The sequence below is a fragment of the Monodelphis domestica genome, chromosome 1 (genome assembly GCF_027887165.1).
Source record: "Monodelphis domestica isolate mMonDom1 chromosome 1, mMonDom1.pri, whole genome shotgun sequence".
Taxonomy (NCBI): domain Eukaryota; kingdom Metazoa; phylum Chordata; class Mammalia; order Didelphimorphia; family Didelphidae; genus Monodelphis; species Monodelphis domestica.
The window spans coordinates 462,814,525-462,836,694 of record NC_077227.1 but is presented as its reverse complement, the minus strand read 5'-3'; the positions used below and the strand labels follow the sequence as shown (position 1 = coordinate 462,836,694).

Here is a 22,170-nt window from a genome sequence, read left to right as displayed (position 1 = left end):
AGTGGTAAAGGATAAGAAACTGAAGGGATGTCCATCAATTGGGGAATGACTGAACAAGTTATGCTATATGGTTGTAATGGAATACTAATGAACCATAAGAAATGGTGAACAGGATGAGTTCAGAAAATCCTGGAAAGACTTTTATGAAGTGATAGAAAGTGAAATGAGAATAACCAGGAGAACACTATATTGTAACAGAAATATTGTAAGATGATCAACAGTGAAGGACTAAACTATTATCAGCAAAGCAAATTTCCAAGATATCCATGAGACCCATGATGAAAAATGCTATCCGTAGCCAAAGAATGAACTCTTAGAGTCTGAGTGCTGATCAAAGCACACCATCTTCTACTTTATTTCCTTTATGAGTTTTTTATTGTTAAGTGTGATATGTATATATTTTTCTGTCGTGGCATGAGCAATATGAAAATATGTAATGCATCAAAACACTGGTATAACCTATATCAGACTATTTACTGCCTTCATAAGGAGGTGGGGGAAGGAAGAAAGGGAAAGAATCTGAATCATAAAATGTCAGAAAAATTGTCAAAAATTATTTTTACATATAATTAGAAAAATGAAAAAGTTTATTGATGAAATTCAAAATATAAAATACTCAAGTATAGTTTCTTGTAATATGGATCTACTAAAGAGAAATATTGAATTTTTTGGTGGGGGAGCATATGTTTTAATTGAACATATTAGTTGCTTGGAAGGCATTTATAGAACTAGATTCTTCTCTTAATATTTACCTTTAATTAAGTGTTATTATATTGCATATTAATTATGTCCAAATGATGATTAGGTTGAAACTCTTCAATTAAACAGTTTAATGGATATTGAAACATGGAACTTTCCTTTGTACTAAAATAACGGTGGTTGAAGTAATTATTTTCATTCAGAATAAAGTTAATCTCTGTCCTGAGCTCAAAAAATAGTAATAAAGTAATAAAACTCTCCCCCTTCTTGTTTTGTCATGATGGGCATATGTGTGTGTGTGTGCGTGCATATATATATGGACATTTTTAAATTTCGTGGTATTGAAATAAATGTAGCAATCAAAACAATGACAGGTTATAACTGCATCACTGTGATTTGTAGTGGACTGAGTAGTAATCAATGAGCTTTCTACCCTCTTTTGCAACTATATAACTCAGCCTAGGACCTGAGTAATTAGGAGAAGCTAGATATTTTTAAAAGGGGGAAGCTAGAAGGTTTATGGGGAAAGATAATTGAGTTTTAGTCTTAAGCATGTTGCCATTTAAGAGGCCAGTGAATAATCAAAATGGAGAACAACTTCCAAATATATCATTACCCACCCACTTGTCAATCCATGTCGGCACACAGAGAGCTAAGCATTCCCTAAGATATTGAAGGCAATGTGGTATAATAGAAAAGCCTTGGACTTGGGGGTGAGGAGCCCTGGGTTTTCTTACATATTTTCCTGCAATCTTCAGGAGCAACATCTCTGGGGGCCTCTGCCCAGAGCCAAGGCTAAGAGGCATTTGTCCAGAAGGCTGCAACTGAGATGTGTTGTATTAGTAGTCACTTTGCCCGGTGCCCTCCTCACTCTGTATCCAATCCATGTTTTCTATATGGGAAACAGTTGGAAATATGTAACTAGACCTCTGGGAAGAATTTAGGGGTGAAGAAGAATAAAGGACATAATGGCAATAGTTAAATCGTAAAGGTAGATGAATTTGCTTAACAAAAAGTTTGAGAAAAAGAATTTAGATAGGCAAAGGGCAATTTTCCTCCTTTCTAAACTGGAGAAAATAATTTTGTGAAGTTTTGTATCCCAAAGAGATAAAAAAAAGCAAAAAGGGGAATGACCTATATGTACAAAAATATTTAAAGCAACTATTTTTTGTGGCGCAAAGAATTGAAAAGTAAGGGAATACCCATCAATTGGGGAATGGCTGAGTAAATTATAGTATATGATTGTCATGCAATACAATTGTGCTATAAGAAATGACGAGCAGGAGGAGCTCAGAAAAACCTGGAAAGACTTACCTGGACTAAAACAGAGTGAAAAAAGCAGAACCAAAAGAACACTATACACAGTGAAGAATACTGTACAATGAACAACTGTGAATAATAGCTATTCTCAGTAATACAATGATCCAAAACGATCCCCTTTAAAGGAGTCATAATTTTTAAAAGTGCTATCAACTTCCAGAGAAGGAACTGATGGAATTTTAATCCAGACCAAAATGGAGGGGAGGGAGTAAGGGAGGGAACGAGGGAGAAAATTCAAGATTCAAAATTCTGTTTAAAATGTTTGAAACTGAGGACAGCTGGGTAGCTCAATGGATTGAGAGCCAGGCCTAGAAATAAGAGGTCCTGGGTTCAAATTTGACCCCAGACACTTCTCAGCTGTGTGACCCTGGGCAAGTCACTCAACCCCCATTGCCTAGCCCTTAACCACTCTTCTGCCTTGGAACCAATACACAGTATTGATTCTAAGGTGGAAGGTAAGGGTTTAAAAAAATGTTTGAAACTGTATGTATGAAACTGTTTGTAATTGGGGGAACATTAAATTAAAAAATAATTTTGTGATTGACCAACCTTGCAGAGTTGTTATGCATGAGGCTGTAATGTATATGAAAAGTGCCTTATAAGTGAATTATTGTTGGAATGATCACATTTAGGGATGGGGAAGTAAGAAGAGACAGCAAAGGAAAAAGAGAAGGAACATCCAGAGATAGAAAGAAAGAGGCCAGGAGAGAACAATGCCACTGAAGTCAAGGAAGGATATCAAAGAATCTCAAAAAGTGTCCAATACTGTAGAGCAGTCAAAGATTGAGAGGTTATTAATTAGGTAACTGGAAGGTCATGCATGCAAACAGGCCTTATGCTCTCTAATGCCATTTAGACTGGGAGAGGGAGCCCTGATCAGTGGCCATTGACTAGGTCATCTAAGTCATGGTTCCTGTTATCAGGGATTTCCTAGCAGGGATTAATCCCTTTTGGCTTTAGAGAGGGCGTCCAAGAAGGAGGACAAAAATAATATCTGACCATTTTAGAGCCTCTGGAACTAAATGGGACTGAGGGGATTCCCACTACCTTCCAATCCTCACTCCCCCCTCCGCCCTCCTTGTCCTTTGCTCTAGGCTTGCCTGTCTCATTGTTGTTCCCTCTCCAGCTCCTCCAAATTCTAGGGTCTCAGGCAGCCTCTCCCCTAAAATGGGGTATGTGTGGATTGGTGCTTTTGGCTCCATCCTCAAGATAATCCCTGGGTTTCAAGGCAATGTCTCCTGTGGCTCCTGCCCTCTCTCCCCTCAGCCCTATGTGCCACACTCACCTTGCCTTTGGGGTAGTGGGGAGAGGGATGAATCACAATGAACTTGAACTTGCCCCTTCGGGCAAAAGGAGAGGAGTCAGCCTGGAGAGCCCAGAGCAGGGAAGATGATCCTTGCCAAAAGGAAGTCCCCGGGTTAGAGGTCCTCCTCATAGGATCTTCTCTGGGCCCTTCGTAGAGGGCCCAGAGGGTGAGTATGACCTGCTAGGCCAGCTCATAGAGGACAACAAGCTGGGATGGGGTGAGGTATGAAGAGGGAGGGGGGAGAAGTAGAAGAGTAAAGAGGAGTACAGGCAAAGAAGTAGCTAAGTCATAGAACCAGAGAATCTAGAACCTGGAACCTGGAACCCTGAGGCTGGCTGGCCAGGACCATTTGGGGCATCTGGTCAATCTGATGATTTTATAGAGGAGGGAAGTGAATCCCCGAGAAGTTGCCTTTCTTGGGCTACTTAGCGACCCTGCCAGGTCTAGAACCCAAACCTTTGCAGTCTAGCTTAGGGCGGCCTCTTTAAACCTCTAAAGGGAGGTTTGGGAAATAAGAGGTTAGGGACTGCCTTGGAAAAATAGGTATCCCTTTTTCGGGGGAAAAGACCAAAACAACCATTAGTCCAGCACATCCTGGTGGCGACTTTCTGGACAAATTCCTCTTGGTGCTGACCTTGGGCAGTGGCCCTGAGATCCTGGTCCTGAGGCCAGCAGGAAGGTGGCTTAGACAATCCGGGTCTCCCGGTATTGTCTGCTTCACCACAGTGCCTCCTGACATCCTAATGGAGTGCTCAGTTCCTGGTGTGCTGGCAGGGGGAGGTGTGGGGGGGGGATCTTCGTATGGGGATATTCTCTGCTTCCTCCAGCTGCCTTCTGCTCCCTCCTCCCCTCCCCCAAGCCAGGCTGGAGAGTGATGAACACCATCGAGGGAGAGGCCAGGCATGCCCTGGGGTCACACTAATTTTCGGGTCCAGGGGTCAGAACCGGAAGGGTTTTCCCATGATCACCATCAGAAGCGCCCTGCTGTGCAAGTTGCCAGTCATGGAAAAAGAAGTCCACTGGGGCTGTTTCTAAAGCTGCCGCTGGAACCCAAACTATCTCCATCGCAGCCAGTCCAGAGGAAATCTACTTATCTCCCAAGAACTCAAGAGCAGAAAACACTCCAGGGCCCAGGGGGCTTGTCTTCTGATGGAGACTTGCGCCTCAACTGGGTCATGAAGCCCAGGCCTGTGATCCCAACAGGGCAAGGATCTAAGGGAAAACCACCGGGCTTCCACTTGCCTACCTTCCCACAGCAGGTCCAGCAGAAGCAGGAGAGGCTGAAGTCCAAGGTGTTTCCATTCTGGGAACATGCTAACAGTGTCCAGAGTGGAAAAACGGGCCCTGCAGTCCCCAAGACAGAGACCCGGGCCACTAATGAGAGAGAAAATTCCCAGTGGAGCACAGGCTGGGGAACAAAGAACTTCTCAAGCCCAGGCCTGGGAGAGTTACACCCCACCAAGCCCAAAATCTCATGGGAACCAAAAGAGGCCAATAGTACTTCTCATCTACAACACTGTAAGCCCCTTTCCAGAGCCCCTGAGGGAAGTAGGGAGGAGGAGCAAGGAAAGTGGGGTGGATTCCCAGGCCCATGTGGGATGTGCTATATATAGCATTTGGGGGTTCCCTGCTCACCCCAAAGATATAGATAGGATACAGGCATCCAAATCCCCCAAAGATAACCAACCCCCTTTCCCCAGCCAGAAGCAATAATAAGGAACTTACCCTTGAGAAAAGGAAATGGACTGTTTCTTTCCTTCCTTATTCCTAGCATCCTCACTTCCCTTCCTAAGAGGCAGTACTTCTGGCACCGGCCGTGACTCACCCTGCTATTGTTCCATTTGCTTTCCTTCTCCAGTTTTTGGGTAAGCCCTGTGGTACCCTAAGACTAGGGGAGTCACTCATTCTCCCTGGGCTTCCTCCCGACCCCTAACCCCTGGTGGTTCTTTGGTGGCAGGGAGGGAAGGTGATACCTTTTGTCCCAGAAGTCCCAGTCACTATATCCTCAGGAATTGCCTTTTCCAGGAATCTTGTGAAGGTTGTGCCAATGAAGAAGACCCCAGTGAATACCCCAACTGCCAATCAGAATACATCCACTATGGCCAAGAATTCCCAAGTGTGAGTTACTGAAAAATTGTGTGTGTGTATGAGAGAGAGAGAGAGAGAGAGAGAGAGAGAGAGAGACAATTCAAGGGAGAGAAAGTGAAACAGAGAGACAGAAGGCTTCATAGAACAAGATGGTGTGTCGTGGGTCTGAGAGAGCTGAAAGGTCAGAGGAAGGGGGAATTAATAATTCTATTGGACTGAATGTAGAGAGAAGTGAGGGTGAATTATTTACTAACTTGATTCTGAGGATTAAGGTTGGATGGGTATTACCCACTCATACAGTTAAACAGATTAGGATGAAAAAAGGAATGCTTAGTGGCCAGTGAGTGGTATCTACATTAAGTGTGGCGTGTTGGACTACTTTGCTCGATTTTGAATTAAGGATTCAGATTCAAATCCTACACCAGCAGTTTTGAATGAACATTTGTATGACTTTCCTCTAAAATGTCAGCATTGAACTGGGTAGAGAACTGGTCTCTTCCAGTGCTCTGTCCTGCCCAGCTTATGCTTTTTTCAGCTTCAGGAATAGAGAATGCAGCAATAGGAAGAGAAGCAAGGGGCTTAACCAATGCCTACAAGAGGAGTAATTCAGTAAAGGGGACAGCTGGGTGATTCAATGGATTGAGAGTCAGGCCCAGAGATGGGAAGTCCTGGATTCAAATTTGACCTCAGACAATTTCCAGCTGTGTGATCCTGGACAAGTTACTTAACCCCCATTGTCTAGCCCTTACCAGTCTTCTGCCTTAGAACCCAGTACTGATTCTAAGATGGAAGGTAAAGGTTTTAAAAAAAAAAAACTCCTGGTAAGGGAAAAGAAATACTTCCCAGAAGGCATACCACAAAATATGGATGGCTTATCTTTAGGATGAATAAAGTTTGAATGAATTAGTTATAAAATTATGGGGGAAGGAAAAATAATTCTTAAAATGAGGCAGTTTTTAAATTGGGAGGGGGAGGGAAAGACAAAATTAGCATGACTGTTTCCAAATGATGGAACCATGACTGAGTCATGACAGACATGAATTTTGAGGTTCATGTCAGGAGGACAATTCTGTCTGCCCAGGTTCCTAGGAGTCATTGGATTTAAAGTTAGAACCCATAGAGGGGCAGTTCAAGTAGCACAGTAGATAGAATGCCAGGAGATCTTGGGTTCAAATTTGACCTCAGACACTTCCTAAGCAAGGCACTTAACCTTAATTGCCTAGCCCTGCCTCTCTTCTGTCTTTGAATTGATACTAAAACATAAAGGAAAGGTTTAAACAAAAAAAAAAAGAACGAACCCTTAAAGATCAAGCCCCTACATTTTACAGACTAGGAAGGCAGATGAGAGAGTAGAAATAGATTACTGTCATATAGATGATAAATATCAAGAATGAGACTTTAGGGGGCAGCTGGGTGGCTCAGTGGATTGAGAGCTAGCCCTAGAGATGGGAGGTCCTAGGTTCAAATCTGACCTCAGATACTTCCCAGCTGTGTGACCCTGGGCAAGTCACTTGACCCCCATTGCCTAGCCCTAACCACTCTTCTGCCTTGGAGCTAATACACAGTATTGACTCCAAGATGGAAGGTAAGGGTTTAAAAAAAAAAAAAGAATGAGACTTTAAACCCAGTTCTTCTGACTCCCCAACTAGTGCTCTGTCCAGCACACCAATCAGTCAACCAATGAACAGTATTTACTCAGTACTTACTGTTTCTAAACACTGTGATGGGGCAGCCAGGTGGTTCAGGGGATAGAGAGCCCAGGCCAAGGGACAAGAGGACTTGGATTCAAATTTGGCCTCAGCTTGTGTGATCCTGGATAAATTACTTAACCTCAATTGCCTAGCCCTTACTTTCTGCGTTGGAACAGATACTTAGTATGGATTCTAAGATGGAAGGTAAGAAGTAAAAAAAAAAAACAACAACACTATTCTTCTAGGCACTGGGGACACAAAGACCAAAAAACAAATATACAATATCTGTCCTAGAGGAGATTACTTTCTATCAGGACACAGCATATAGACACATCAGTAGATACAAAATATATCCAAAATAAATACAAGGTGATTTCAAGGTTGATCAAGGCACTAGAAGCTAAGAGAAAGTAGGAGAGGTGTCCTATAGTAGGTTGCAATTAAACTGAGCCTTGAAGGAGAAACTAGGGATTCGAAGATGTGGAGAGAGTGCATTCCAGGCATTTGGGAATGAAGCTGAGATGGAATATGGTGTTTGAGGGACAGCAAGTAGGACAGATTGTCTGGAGCACAGAATGTATGTATATGGGAGGTGTGTGCCAAGACAAGCGGGAAGCAATTTATGTATATATATATATATATATATATATATATATATATATATATATATATAAAATTTGGAAAGATAAGCTGGAAAAGCTTATGGTAAAGCACTTTAAATACCAGAAAAAAAGCATTTCTTTGCATTCAGTCCTTGAGGTAATAGGGATCCACTACAACTTCTACCATAGGGGAATGACCTGGTTAGATCCATGTTTTAGGACTACCACTTTGAGTACTGTGTGGAAGATGTATTGGAGAGTGGAAAGACTAGAAGCAGGGACACCCAAGAGGCCAGTAGCCAAGGTGATAGATAGTGAATGCCTGACCTAGAATGGTGGCCATGTGAGGGAAGAATTGACAAGAACTGACAAGATTGATCAACTGAATGGATGTAGGGAGGAAACGGAGAGAGAGAGTGAAAGCTGAGGGGGAACTCTGATGTTGTAAACCTAGGTGACTAGAAAGATGGTGGTGAATTGAGGAAGGTGGGTTTGAGGGGAAAGATGAGTTCTCTTTCCTCAATCTTGAATTTGAAATATGTATGGGGCTTCCATTTTGAAAAGTCCAGTAATTAATTGGTAGTGTGGGGATAGTTTGGGAGAGAAGAGAGTACGGTTGGAGTCATAGATCTGTGAGTTATCTTCATAGAGAGGATCATCAAACAGATGAGATTACCAAGAGGATAAAAAGAGAAGAGTACAGAGTCCTTGGAGTATTATAACTTTGCAAATATTACCTTGAGAAAAAACGAGGTGGTATTATTATCTCCATTTTACATATGAGGAAACTGAGATGGAGGAAGATTAAATGACAATGTCACACGTTTAGAAAATGTCTGAGACAGGATTTGAACCCAGATCTTCCTGACTTCATGTCCAACATTCTATACCCTGCACATAAATAGTTGACACAGATGATAATTCAGCAAGAGAGACTGAGGACAGGTCAGATAGGGAGGGGGACAACCAAAAGAGAAGAATGCCCCAAAAATAGAAAAGAGAGAGTGTTGAGGAAAGGAAGAATGGTTAAGTGTCAGATACTGCTGAGAGGTCAAGAATTATGGAAAATAAGAAAAATCCATCAAATATGGCAATTATCCAAAACTTTGGAGACCTAACTTTGAAGAAGCAATTTCACTTAAGTGATGAGTTCAGAAGCCAAACTGTAAGGTGTTGAGGAATACATTGGAGGCAAGGACTAGAGGTGGCCTTTTATAGGGCAAGATGTAGAATTATAGCCCGGGTAGGGCCAAGTAGTTTTTTTTAAAGACTGGGGGAAACTTGGAACTGTTTGTAGGCAGCAAGTAAGAAACTAGTAAATAGGATGCAGTATTTTTGAAGAGACAAGAGGAAATAAGGTCCAGGGTACAAACAAAAGAGTTGGCCTTAGCAAGAAGAATCATCTCTTTTTAGTCTGAAGATAATAAAGAGAGGGAAATTTAACTCAAGAAGTTTGGGGATGTAGCAAAGAAGGGAAGGGAGAGATCTGGATAAGTGTCCTCTCTTTCAGTGAAGTCTACTGCTGAGAGGGCAGGTGAGGAAGGTGGTATGGAATGCTTGAAGAAAGAAGAGGTTTGAAACTACTTTTGTGGGCTTGCTATTGAGTAACTGTGAAGGCCCAGCTGAAACAAAAAATTTTGAGTGGTACCAGTACCAAGCTGGCCTATACAGCTTTTTCTGGCAATAAAAATTCTGAAAAAAATAATATATCCAGGGGGATGAATCATAGTGGTCATCCCTGTGGCTTTCGTTGATTGAACACAGTAGATTCTTAACATTTATTTTCAAACGAATGAATGTGTATTCCAATGATCTAGCAGGGAGGGTGAAAGTCTTGGTTTTAGGGTGATGGTCAGCTTTTAGGAAGAAAAGTAGGTAAGAAATTTGTGCCCCCACCTCTCCTTTTCTTCATCTGATTCATCCTCTTCACTTTCTTCCACAGGCCAAAGAATAATAATAAGCAAACTGTGAAGCTTAAATCAGCTCTTATTACCAGCTGCTCAGATGGTACACCAGGGTCCCAGAGACGGTTCCATCCATTTCGGGTTCGCTTTGAAGATGAAAGTCCCAAGGATATGGCACTCCGATACTGGGAGAGGAACTATGAGGGTGAGGAAGAGGGAGGGAGATGTCCCTGTCCCTCAGGGTTATGGTGGCCTATATGGGGTCCCTCTGAAGAGGCCTCTAACAGAACCCTATATTCATTAGGGCAAGGGAGCCAAATAGAAACCTAGTGCCTGGTGTCCTTTGCCAAAGTAGTAACTAGGGGGGAAATACCATCCTCTTATAAATCCTGAGGCTAGAGGGGCATTGACATGGAACGTGCTATCTCCCTTTCAGCCTCTATGATTGAACAGGCCTTTCTGGAGGAAATCAGAGACAACATAACTAAAAGAATACTCTTCTAAAAGTTAAAAGACCTGAGTTTGTGTCCCAGCTATGTGACTTTGGGCATGTCACATCACACTGCTCAGCCTTGGTTTCCTCATTGATCAAATGAAAGAAGTGAAAAAATAAACAAAAAACTTGACAGGAATTGGACCAGAGGATCTATATATAAAGTCCCATCCAGCCCCAACAATGACTGAATGGTATGAATACTAGACGCCAGAGGCCATGGAAGGAAACCCTGGAAGATGGCATTGAAGACTTTTGGGTAAAGGAGATGGGGCTCTTGGAGGAGTCACTAAAAATAAGTGAAGTTTACTTGGCTTGAATCCAGGGCTAATACTGTCTATTCCTGAGCACCCAAATACCCTACTTTCAATGACAACCATGGCATTTGAGCTAGAATACTGAAGATTTTCCCAAACAGAGTTCTTTCCCTTGTATCAAGGAAGCATCTCACCTCAACCTTCAGAGGATGCATACCAGTTTGGTGGTTGCTCCTTGAGATGAAAAGACAATATGAAAGATAGTTTTTTTACCCCTTCTGAAAGAAACCTACCTCTAGAGCTGCTGAGGATGGGACTGAAGAAGGCAAGAGAGGTTCTTAGGACTTTTCAGAACCTGAACCTGGGATCAACAAAGGTGTCCAAAGGTCCCTTTTCTCCCAGGACCTCCTCATGAACTGCTGCAGTTGATTTTTTACAATCTTTGGATGTAAATTCGCGCCTAAAATAAATACTAAACTAAACTCATTTCACCTGTGATTGAAGCTGTGCCTATAATCAAGGTAGCCGAGAAGTTAAGCTATTGACATAGGAAGACAGTGACTTCTGCCAAGAGCACGGATAAGGGCACTAGCCTCTGTCCTACTCTGAGGTGACCTGTAGACAGCAGCACACTGAAGAGTTTTGACCTTATTCTGTGCTTTCACAACTTAACATGTTTATAGAAAAAAAGAGTAAGGGAGTTAGGTGAGACCTTTGTCACAGGTTAGTGAGACTCTGGGGAATTTTCTTGCCCAGAGGCTTTCCATGTGTCATGGGGGTCTTGTGCACTGAAATATGGTGTAAGCATCTGTGAGTGTCTGGGTAAAATCTACACCAAAGGACTGAATGATAAGAACTGTCCCAGTCAATGCCAGTTCTGAGACTTTCCCTTGTGTGTATGTGAATGAGTTTTAATAGTCAGGAGTTCTTGACAAAAGTAGAAGTCAAATTCATGTCTCCAGAGATAAGAAATAGACCTACTCATGAATTCAACCAGCACCTACTAATGTTGCTAAACATTGTCAGGGATATAAAGGTGGAGAAGGACATCATCCCTGCCTTGAAGGACTGCACTGGGTAGTCTGATTGTGTGTAAGGCACACCTTCTCTAGGCTTCAGTTTCCTTATTTGTGAACTGAGGGGATCAGACTCCATGATCTCTGTAGCCTTTTCCAACTCTAAATCTAGGATTAGAATAGAAATAAGACACATATATCAATAAGTGTCTTGCCCGATAGAATGTAAGACATACTATAGTGGTCTGAAGGAAATTGGGAGGATTACATCTGACTAGAGGATGGGCTTCATAAGGGGAGGTGGCACTTGAGTTAGGGGCTTGAAGAATGGGTCAGATTTCAAGAGGGAGGAGAAAAGCATTCCAGGTAGAGGTAGAAGCATGTGCTGAGGCACAGACCAGGGAATGTGCAGGGTGTGCTCTGAGAAAAGCAACTAGTCCTGTCTGACACCTAATATTTGTGGGAGGGAGGTTGTTAAAAATATGGAAATATATTGTGGCCAAATCACCGAGGGCTTTGAATAAAAAGCAAAAAAAGAAAAGGAGAGATGTGTGTTTGTGTGTGTGTTCAATAAGTTTATTGTCTTCATCTAAACATCTTCATAGAAAATTATAGATTTTCATGTTTTGACTGTGAGCTGCATGCTCCTGGACTCTGAGGAAATTTGCCTTCTGAGAAATTTGGTCTTTTTTTGGGCAAAGAACATTTTAGGCCTGGTCTTGGGACCAGAGAGACCTGGATTCACAGCCTGCTTCTGATACCTATTGTATATATGATGCTGGGCAAGTGACTTAACCACTCGGCTTCATCGACAACTATAAGTTGCAGAGAAGATGTCAGCCTATTTCAATAGAAGGAGTTTGCTTCTTTAGGAATTCCATATATCCATGAAATTGAAGGACCAGTTCCTATCCCTTAATCTGGTGGCCTGTGCTGGATGAACTGGAAGTCCAGCATCCCTACATGAACTACTCTGCAGGACTAGGAATGGAAAGAAGCATGGATGAATGGGGGAAGACTTTGCACCTGGAGAGACATTGGATGTGAAAGAAAAGGAGGAATCAACTAAGACCCTGAGGTCTTAGTCAAGATCTTTTCTCAACCACTGAGAATTCAAGGAATGATATTCCTCTTTGGCACAAATGTTCCAGGAATCCTGAAAAGTGGGGCAGGCAACAAGAGGTGGAAATAAAGACTGTCATCTGGAAATGCAAAGAAAAGAAAAAGGCTCCCCTGCCCTAACCTGGAGTTATGATAACTCCTTCTCAAGCTCAGTCTCTTAATCTAAAATACTCTGGCTCCAGAGGTGGGTTCTGAGTGAATCCAAGGGACAGAGCTAGGACCAAGGATTTTAAATTACTGAGAGGCAGAATTTTTCTCAATAGAAAATACATTATGCTCTTTTAAAAATGTTATTGATGCCTTTTTAAAATATATCAAAATAAGCTTTAGTTGTTTGCCCTCATTTCCTCTCCCTTCTTTTGTAGCAAAGGCAGGGAGTGGGAGGGAGATTGTTAAGCAAAACCAATGGGCATTTCTATCATATCTAAAACGAGATGCACCAGTCCATACCCATAGTCCCCCACCTCTTCAATTAAAAGAAGAAAGTATTTCTTCATCTCTTTTCCAAGGGCCAAGATTTGGGGGCTATAACCACATAACATTCAAGCTTCATTTTATTGTTAACAACGAATTTTCTAACAATAGGTTTAGACATAAAAACCAAATGGATATTTTTGTTCTGAATTTTAGCAAATAATATAAAACAAAATATTTCCATATACAAAAAAGAACAGAAAAAGAAGTTAATAATAGTATGCAATATTTATATAGTGCTTACTATGTGCCAGGCATTGTACCAAATGCTTCATTATTATTTTCTCACTTAATGAATGACACCACGTGAAACCATGACTTTTTTTTGAACTACGTAATAAATGTAACATGTTATTCTCATTGTCATTTGTCTCACTCTCCTCCTATTCTTTTATGCATTAAAATGTGTCAATGACCCCTTCTTCTTTTTTCTTTTTTTGGCAATACAATAGCTTCCTTCTTCCATCTCAAATTCCCCCCAAGTTAAAAAAAACAAATGTAATTAAGCAAAACCAATCCTCTCATTTACCAAGTCCAAAAATATGTCTCATTCTACACCTCTGCCATGAGGTGGGTAGCTTGCTTTATCACTAGTCTTCTAGAGTTGTGGCTGGACACGGCATTCATCAGAGTTCTAAGGTATTCCCAAGTTTTTTTCTTTTCTCCACAATATTGTTACTATATAAATTGTTCTCCTGGATCTGTTCACTTCACTCTGCATTAGTTCATTCAGCTCTTTCCATTCAAGTCTGAAGTCATGTCTTTTGTAATTTCTTATGATGTGATATTCCATTACATTCATATATTCTGGTTTGCGTAACCATTCCCCATTTGATGGGCACCTTTTTGTTTCTGGTTTCTTGCTACAACAAAAAGAGCTGCTATAAATATTTTTGGAATATGAGCCTTTTTCCTCCTTTTAAAAAATCTTTTTTTGGATATGAGCTGAATAATAGCATCACTGGATATGTATAACTAAGTGAATTTTGGACCACAGTACCAAATTGTTTTCTAGAGTGACTGGATCAACTCATAGTTCCACTATTATATTATATTAGTGTGCCTGTCTTTCTGTGGGCCCTCCAGCAGATGCCATTTTCCATTGTTTTTTCATATGTGTCAATCTGGCGGCTCTGAGGTCAAGTCTTGGAGCTGTTTTAATTTTTATTTCTCTAATTATTAGAGCATTTCTTCCTATGGCTATTGATCACTTGGATTTCTTCTCTTAAGAACTGCCTGTTCATATTATATGACCTTGTTTTTGAAAGAATTCTGTAAGCTGATGGAAGGTAGCATGGTAGTAGTAATGGGGAGGAACTGGTGGTGGTGGGGACCACTTCTTTCTTAGTTCTGGATCTTTCTAGGATAGTGAAATGTTTAGGTCCTCTATCTCTTGTTCTCAAGCTGAGAATTCCCATTTCCTATAGAGTAACAGTTATTCACATGCCATTATCTTTCCCTCTCCAGTTCAGAAAAGCCTCCACAAGAGCACAGTCGCATGTCAGTCCCCAGAACAGATGCCAGGAAAACCAGGAATATGGATGGATGGAGTTTCAAGGAGTGGACCTCAGCAGACAAACTTGTGGCAAGATGAATCCCTTTGTGATACCAGAAGGAACATCTTACCCACGTAAGATTTTTCTCTTTCTTTCTTTCCTTTTTTTTAAAGGCAATAGGGGTTAAGTGACTTGCCCAGGGTCACACAGCTGGGAAGTGTCTGAGGCCAGATTTGAACCTAGGACCTCCCATTTCTAGGCCTGGCTCTCAATCCACTGAACCACCCAAATGTCCCCTTTTCTCTTTCTTAAACTAGTATCCATTCCAGTTTCCAGGGACTAATCTAAGAGTCCATGGTGATCAGACTAGGTTTGACCTAGATCTTGTTCCCAATAGCTACCCTAGAAGAGGCTTTCTTATATAGACCTAATAATAATAATTATTATTTGTGATTTTTTAATGACTTTTTAAAATTTCTATTTTATGATATTTTATGGCTTCTAACTACATTTTGGGCCAAATTTAGGCCCTTTACTGGTAGGTTAGTTAGATCATTGAAAGAGGAGGAAGTGGCTCCCACTATTGTTACTGCTGGTCAGGCACTCAGACATGTCCAACTCTTGAGACCTTGAATTCATTTCTTACTGATGCTTGGCCATATTTGACAAATCAATTCTTCTAAGCTTTGACCACTCTTCTTAAGCTTCCAGCTTTATCTTAACTTGCTTCCTCTCAGATAGATAGCAGAAAGAGCTTGTATTTGATGTCAAAGGATCTAGGTTCTAATTCTTACTCTCCCATTGAAAATCCTTCTCTTGTTACTACTTATATGACCTTGGCCAAGTCACTTCCTTTTGGGTTTCAGTTTCCTCATCTGTAAAATGAAGGGTTGGACTAGATGATCTCTAAGGTGCTTTCCAGTTCTAAGTCTATGATCCTCTAACTTCACTAACTTTACTGAGAAAGAGAGAGATGATCTAACCCTAACCTACCTTCCTCCCTTTATCCTTCTTTTTCTAACCCTAAACCTCTCCCTCACTTAAAATCTTAATCAGGTACCAAATCCTTCCAATTCCATCTCCACAGAATCCAATTTCATCATCACTGTTACCTCTTTACTTGACCTGGCTCAATATAGTAGCCTTCTAACTGGTCTCCCTACCTCAAATCTTTCCACACTTTGGTCTATACTACCTTTTTGTGGCAGTGAAAAATGAAAATGATGGAGGAAACGAAGGTTTGAGCTTCTGAGTCCATCAATTTATTAAACAATGCATGCCAGTTGACCAACAAATTGGGACAAAGTCTCCTCAGCTTTTGTACTGGACTCCAAATACAAAGGGAGAGAGACTTTTATGCATGAAAAACAATCACAAATAAGATCAATTAATTAAAAGAAAATAAGATACACAACGAGATAATCTGATTTCTAATTGGAGGGGAAATTTGGAACATTCCAAATTGGGAGGGGGAGAATGAATAAATAGACTCAATGCCCTGAAATCAGAAACCCAAGTTCCTTGTAAACAGTTAAAGGAATATGGAAACAATAATCAGTGTAGGACCACTTTTAGGTAAAGACATATGGGTTGATTGAGATGTATAATTATAGGAAAAGTCTTTGTATCAATCTTCAAATCTGATTGGGTTTATAATCAGCATAATGCAAGTCTTTAGTTAAGGGTTTCTAAGCAGCAGTTTGTAAAGATTAAAATTTAGGGAAACCGAGGCAAGTAGAAATTAGTTTCTCTCCGCAAGGAGTATGATATTTTAGAGGTTTAGTAAAGGTTGAGAATTTAAGAAAAATACACATAAGAAAGGAACTTGCCAGGTGGGCCGAGAGGCCCAATTCAATTTCACTCACATCATGAGACTTGTCTGCTTGCCAGCGGAGACAGGAAGAGAAGAGAGACCCAAAAGCCTTTCCAATCAGGTTAAATACCTCATCTTGATCTTGGCCCAGGTGAGAATTCAGTAATATTACAAAGCATTCTGGGGAAGTGGAGCAAGGACTTCTGGGGATTGAAGTCCTGGATTCAAGTCTCCATTTTTACAAGTTGGAGGTGGTCCAGCTTCTTAGCCACACAGAGTTTGTCATCTCACAATTCCCAATTGATTGTATGCAGATCCTTGGGGAGAGTGAGACATCTCTTTTTCTTATTTCAGGGAACTGGGTCTATTTACTCTTCCCCTACCAACTTAGAAAGTCTCTAATCTTTCCTCCAATTCAAAATCAGATTACTTACAGCAGCTGGATAGCTCAGTGGATTGAGAGCCAGGCCTAGAGATAGGAGGTCCTGGATTCAAATATTACCTCAGACACTTCCTGGCTAGATGACCCTGGGCAAGTCACTTAACACCAACTGACTAGCTCTTATTGCTCTTCTGCCTTGGAACCAAAACTTAGTATTGATTCTAAGACAGAAAGTAAAGATTAAAAAAAAATTAATAAATCAGATTATTTTGTATCCTGGTTAATTGTTTTCTTTTAATTAATTGGTCTTTGATCAGTCATTTTTAATTCATAAAACCTTGTCTTCCCCCTATATTCTTCCCTCAGTGCCAAAGGTGAGGGGGCCTGATTCTGGTTTGTTTGAGCAGTTGGTATGTATTATTTAATAGGTTGATATCCTTGAAACTTTGTTTCCTCAGTCATTTCATCTTTCATCCACCTCTACATATATATCCTTCCCCCCCCCCCCCAACCCTTACCTTAGTAAGGGTTACCTTAGTAAGTCTTAGTAAGGTATAAGAGCAATAAGGGGTTAAGTGACTTGCCCAGGGTCACACAGCTGGGAAGTGTCTGAGGTCAGATTTGAACCCCGGACCTCCCTTCTCTAGGCCTGGCTCTCAATCCACTGAGCCACCCAGTTGATCCCCTCCTCTATATGATTTTAAATTAAAAGATCTGATCATATTAATCCCCTATCCAAAAGCTTTTGGCAGTTTCCCACTCAGTGAAGTCACAACTCATCAGATCATAGAATTTAGAGGCAGAAAATACCTTAATCATCTAATCAAACCCGCTCATTTTTCAGATAAACAAATGTAGTTGTAGTAAATTGTTTAAGGCCACATATCCGTATGGTATGGTCTGGTGGAGTTAAAAATGAAACAATCCTAGTCAATAAACTAGATGAAACATAAGACTACCTGTTGGCTACCTATTGACTTAGAAAACCACATATTAACACTTCTATGTTCTATTGTATTTTGGGGTTATGAATATGTCCCAGTTTTATTTTAATTTAGATCTCCGTAACATTGCCTGGGCCAACTGGCCTTGTGTTTGACACTTATGGTGCGATGGATAGGGCACTAGACTTGGATTCAGGAAGATCCAGTTTCAAAACAAACCTGGAAGAGAGCTATCTGTACCTCGGATTCTTTATAATACTTCGTGACTCTTGTATGAGCTAATTATTCTGTTTAGTTTTGTAGTGATTTGTATTTTCTGTCTTATCTCCTTATTAGATTCTCTCCTGGAGAAGAAAGATCAATGGCTTGTTTTTCATTGTATTTCCTTTAGTGCCTACTTAGCACAGAGTCCTATTCATAGTAGGTGCTTAATTAATGTTAGTGGAATTGGATTTTAACTGGATTTTGCATGTATAAAAATGTCTGGGGGGAGATAAGAGGTTTCACCCTAGCCCCTCTGTCTTGCCCTTTGGGAAGCTACTATATTTTCCATAAAGATAGTTCAGAGAGATGCCCTCACAAAATAATAGAACTGGAAGAATGAGTGAATTTTACAAAGCATTAAGCACTTACTATGTGTTGAGCGATGGGCATGGAAACCCCAAAGCAAAGATGGCACCCCACGCCACCTCCAACTCTCAGATCTTTGAGTCTCCAAGCTCTGGCCAGGACCAGCGTCAGGATGTCTGCCCTGTCTGACCCCAATGGTCTTTTCTGCTTCCAGGTCATTCCAGGGCTTGTCTGCTGATAACCTAAAGAAGACGACCAATTACAGCGCTGTGTTTTCTAGTCCACTGGCCACCGTCGACTTCTCTGACACCAAGCCGTTCCAGGACCTGATCACGGATCACCCGAAGAAGAGTTCCACCTGCAGCAATCCCTACTCCAGCCCCCTGAGCAGCATTGATTTCTCTGGTACCAGCCCCATCCAGGACCTGCCTGCCGATACTATGAAGAAGAATCCCACCTACAGTGCCGTGTGCACGTCTAGTCCATTGGCTGGTCTTGACTTCCCTGATACCAAGCCCTTGAAGGATCTGTCTAGCGATCTCTCTACACACACCTCCTTGTTCTCCAGCCCAGCAACCACCATTGACAGGTCAAAAAGCCGATCCTTCAATAATAGGACCACTCCTGCGAGAGAAAACTCTCCTTCTTTGTGGGTTCCCAGAATGGTGAGTGGAGCTACTGACCGCCAACCGTCTCCTTAGGTCCAGTTCTCTACCCTCATTAGCCATGTGGCAGCCCGCTCCCTGCTCCCATGCTTTCTTAGGATGATGTGGTTCTTCATATGCAAAGAAAGTCCTCATTGGGGCATTCAGCAGTGTGCTGGAAAATGTTTAACAACCAGCTCTCTGAAAAAAATTAGGCAAAAAGGGAAAGTGAGCATGCATTTATGAAGCACTTCCATGCCAAATATTTTACAAATTTACAAAAATTGATAAATTTACAAAAAATTTTACAAATTATTTCATTTGATCCTCAGAACAACTCAGAGAAGTAGGGATTATTATGCCCATTTTATCATTGAGGAAACTGAGACAGACAATTTAAGTGACTTGTCCAGGGTCTCATAGCTATTAAGTGTCTGAGGTCAGATTTGAACTCAGGTGGCCACTCCAGGCCCAGTGTTGTATCCATAGTGTCACCTAGCTGCCTAGAATATGCACAACAAGCTTTAAAAAAAACCCAAACAAACCCCTAACCCCCTTACTTTCCATCTTAGAATCAATACTGTGTGTAGGTTACAAGGCAGAAGTGTGATAAGGGCAAGGCAATAGAGGTTAAGGGACTTGCCCAGGGTCACATAGCTGAGAAGTATCTGAAGCTGCATTTGAACTCAGGATCTCCCATCTCTAGGCCTGGCTCTCAAACCACTGAGTCATTTCATTGCCCCCCACAACATACTTTTAAATTTCATTTGAATGATTAATATTTTCTCTCTCACTTAAGTCTGGACTCAAAGCAATCAACGAAACAATGAATCAAATCAAAGTTGTAGCATTTATCAGTTTCCAAGGTATAAATAAATGCTCACACCGAAAATTTGACAATTGACTCTTTCAAAAATGGTTCCAACAGACTCCAGGACAGCCCTGGGTATAGTCTTAAATGGTGACTAGGTGGAGTTATAACCTACTTTGCTAGGCTAGGGAATACAGTAAAGCTTATGGACTGGGCTCGAAACCCTCGATTTGTATAGATAGCACTTCACAATTTTCAAAACATTTTCCCTATCTGTGATCGCTTTTGAGCATTCCAATACCACTGTAAGGAGTCAAAGCAAGTATCAGTCTCATTTAATAGGTGAGAAAATAGAGGCTCAGAAATGAATTTGTTCAAGGTCTCCCAGTCATAGAAGCTACATTCGAACCCAGATCTCCTGATTGTCAGATCCAGTGTTTCCAGTATACCTCACTGCCTCTCTTTGACTCTATTTGACTCATTGAGCTAAGCATTTCTCTCAAATTAAAAAGCAAGGACACATCAGGTCAGCCCAACAACATTCCTCTCAATGATGCTGGAACTTCTCTGCCTCCTCCCTGCCAATAATTTTCCTTTCATTTGATTGATTCTAAACCCAACACACACCAGACAAAATAAGCATGTCATATACAGGGCAGGACAGAAAAGGAGGATTACCCAAGAAAACCACTTTTCCCCTCCAAAACAAATGCAGTATGTAATTCTCAAAGTTGTCTTGCTCATCTGTGTTTCCTTCTTCCCCTGAAGACAGGTTGGGAGTCAGGATTCTGTTTTCCCAGAGCCTGAAAGGACCTTCTGGGTTCTTCATCTTTTTTGTGTCCTGAACCCTTTGGACAGTCATCAGGGGTCCCCAATCTACAGCCCGTGGGCCACATGAGGCCCTCTGAGGCCATTTATCTGGCCCCCACCACATGTCTGGAAGGGGCACCTCTTTCACTGGTAGTCAGTGAATGCATTAGACTCTAATGCAAATTATGGACTGCTCAGAATATTGTTTTTAGTGCACAAAATAAAATACTCAGCATTACAAAATAAATAAATTCTATTGAAATAGGGATCTTAATATGAAAACAAGTTCATAGGCCCTAGATTGAGAACTCCAACCCCCTTATTTCCCAGAGGAGCAGAGTGGTGGAAAGACTTGTAGAGGTCACTTTGGTTCTAAGTAGTAGAGGCAGCAGGGAAACCCAGATCCTCTGACCCCTCAACCCAATGCCTTTTCAAATGGCTCATGTGTACTTCTGTCTCTTCCTCTGCAGGATTCCTATGGACCTCACTGGAAGTTGTCAAACAGCTGGAGGGGAGGACAACCAACAGTTTACCCAATCTTCCCTTCACTTACCCAGATCCGGGCTCAAAGGTAAACTAGGAACCACACAAAGACCAGAGAGCTAAGAGAGTAATCAGAATGCAGGCTAAGGAAGAAGCCATTTTGGATCGTAATAAACTTGTGTCCCCGGGAGGATGGGACCCACTTCCTGTTCACAGATGTCATGGCGCACAGTTGCTTGGATGTGCCTGTTCCGACCCTCAGCAGTCACAGAGCCAGCAATAGCCAGAACCCTGAAGCAAACCTTTCTAGAAAGCCCCTGTCAGATCCTGATGTACCAAGAGAGCTTATGGACTGGAGAGGTGGCAGGAGATGAATAGTTGTTTTGCCCTACAGGAAAGGGACCCAGCCAGGGGACCCTATGAGTTCTATAGGGAGGGGCAAATGGTTCTGGGAATCCTTAGACCTATCTGGCTCCCTTCCTGTTGATGGGAGGAGTCATTCACCTGCCAGAATTGAGGTTGATATGAGATGCTGAGGTCAAGTGGAAGCTGATTTTTTTTTTTGCCAGCTCCCTCTTTGTGGGACATGGGAGGAAGGAGAGAACCACTGACACTGGGAGCACTAACATCCTTTCACCCCTTATTCCTTTATCACAGGTCTGAAAGTCCCAAGCACAACAGCCCTGAGCCTCCCAAACAGACAATTAGCCCAAGTGGCTCCTGAACAACAAGGCAACATGGTAATATGGTAATAATCCCAGGGGCATAGGGGCAGAGGACAAATTCAGCAACAACCTCTGCCCCTTTCCAGCCCCTGCGACACTTCCCTCTCTCCCCAAAAATAAAGTTACCTAAAAGCAGATACAGAAACAGCCAATAGCTCATAGGCTACAAAGCCTTCCAGAAATGAAGAGCCAAATGTCTTCTCTGAAGGCACATTTCAGCCTCGTGGAAGGCTTTTCCCCTCTGACTTTCCCCAGGGCTAAATGCTCCAAAAGTCCACTGGAGGAGGAAGTTCCCAGCTCTGGGTTTAAATTCTTCATCTCTCCAGCCCATTACCCTTCCTGGGCTAACAAGCCAGCCCTGATGAAAATTGTAGTTCACATATCTGTAATGCTTTAGGGTTTACAAAGCACTTTCTCCACAATAAAACAGTGGAAAGGGCATCGGATTTGCAGTCTGAATACTGGCTGAACTCCTTACTGCCTAGATGACCTTAGGCAAGTCACTTGACCAATCTGGGTT

At 41.8% G+C, this 22,170-nt stretch overlaps 1 protein-coding gene across 3 annotated transcripts; it reads left to right on the top strand.

Annotated features, from left to right (window-relative positions):
• Positions 1–3,354: 3,354 nt before the first annotated feature.
• On the top strand, positions 3,355–21,785 carry C1H9orf50 (chromosome 1 C9orf50 homolog). 3 transcript variants are annotated; one of them, XM_007475131.3, is made up of 9 exons: positions 3,355–3,491; positions 4,189–4,843; positions 5,097–5,190; positions 5,351–5,443; positions 9,649–9,815; positions 14,440–14,602; positions 18,392–18,842; positions 20,913–21,013; positions 21,583–21,785. In XM_007475131.3, exons 2-9 carry the CDS (start codon positions 4,228–4,230, stop codon positions 21,647–21,649), a joined length of 1,752 nt encoding a protein of 583 aa, XP_007475193.2. In that variant the 5' UTR covers positions 3,355–3,491; positions 4,189–4,227; the 3' UTR covers positions 21,650–21,785. The 3 variants fall into 3 exon arrangements, with proteins under 3 accessions (XP_007475193.2, XP_056668502.1, XP_016283138.2); XM_056812524.1 differs by having other exon boundaries at positions 3,360–3,491; positions 4,261–4,843; XM_016427652.2 differs by lacking the exon at positions 3,355–3,491 and having other exon boundaries at positions 4,169–4,843.
• Positions 21,786–22,170: the final 385 nt, after the last annotated feature.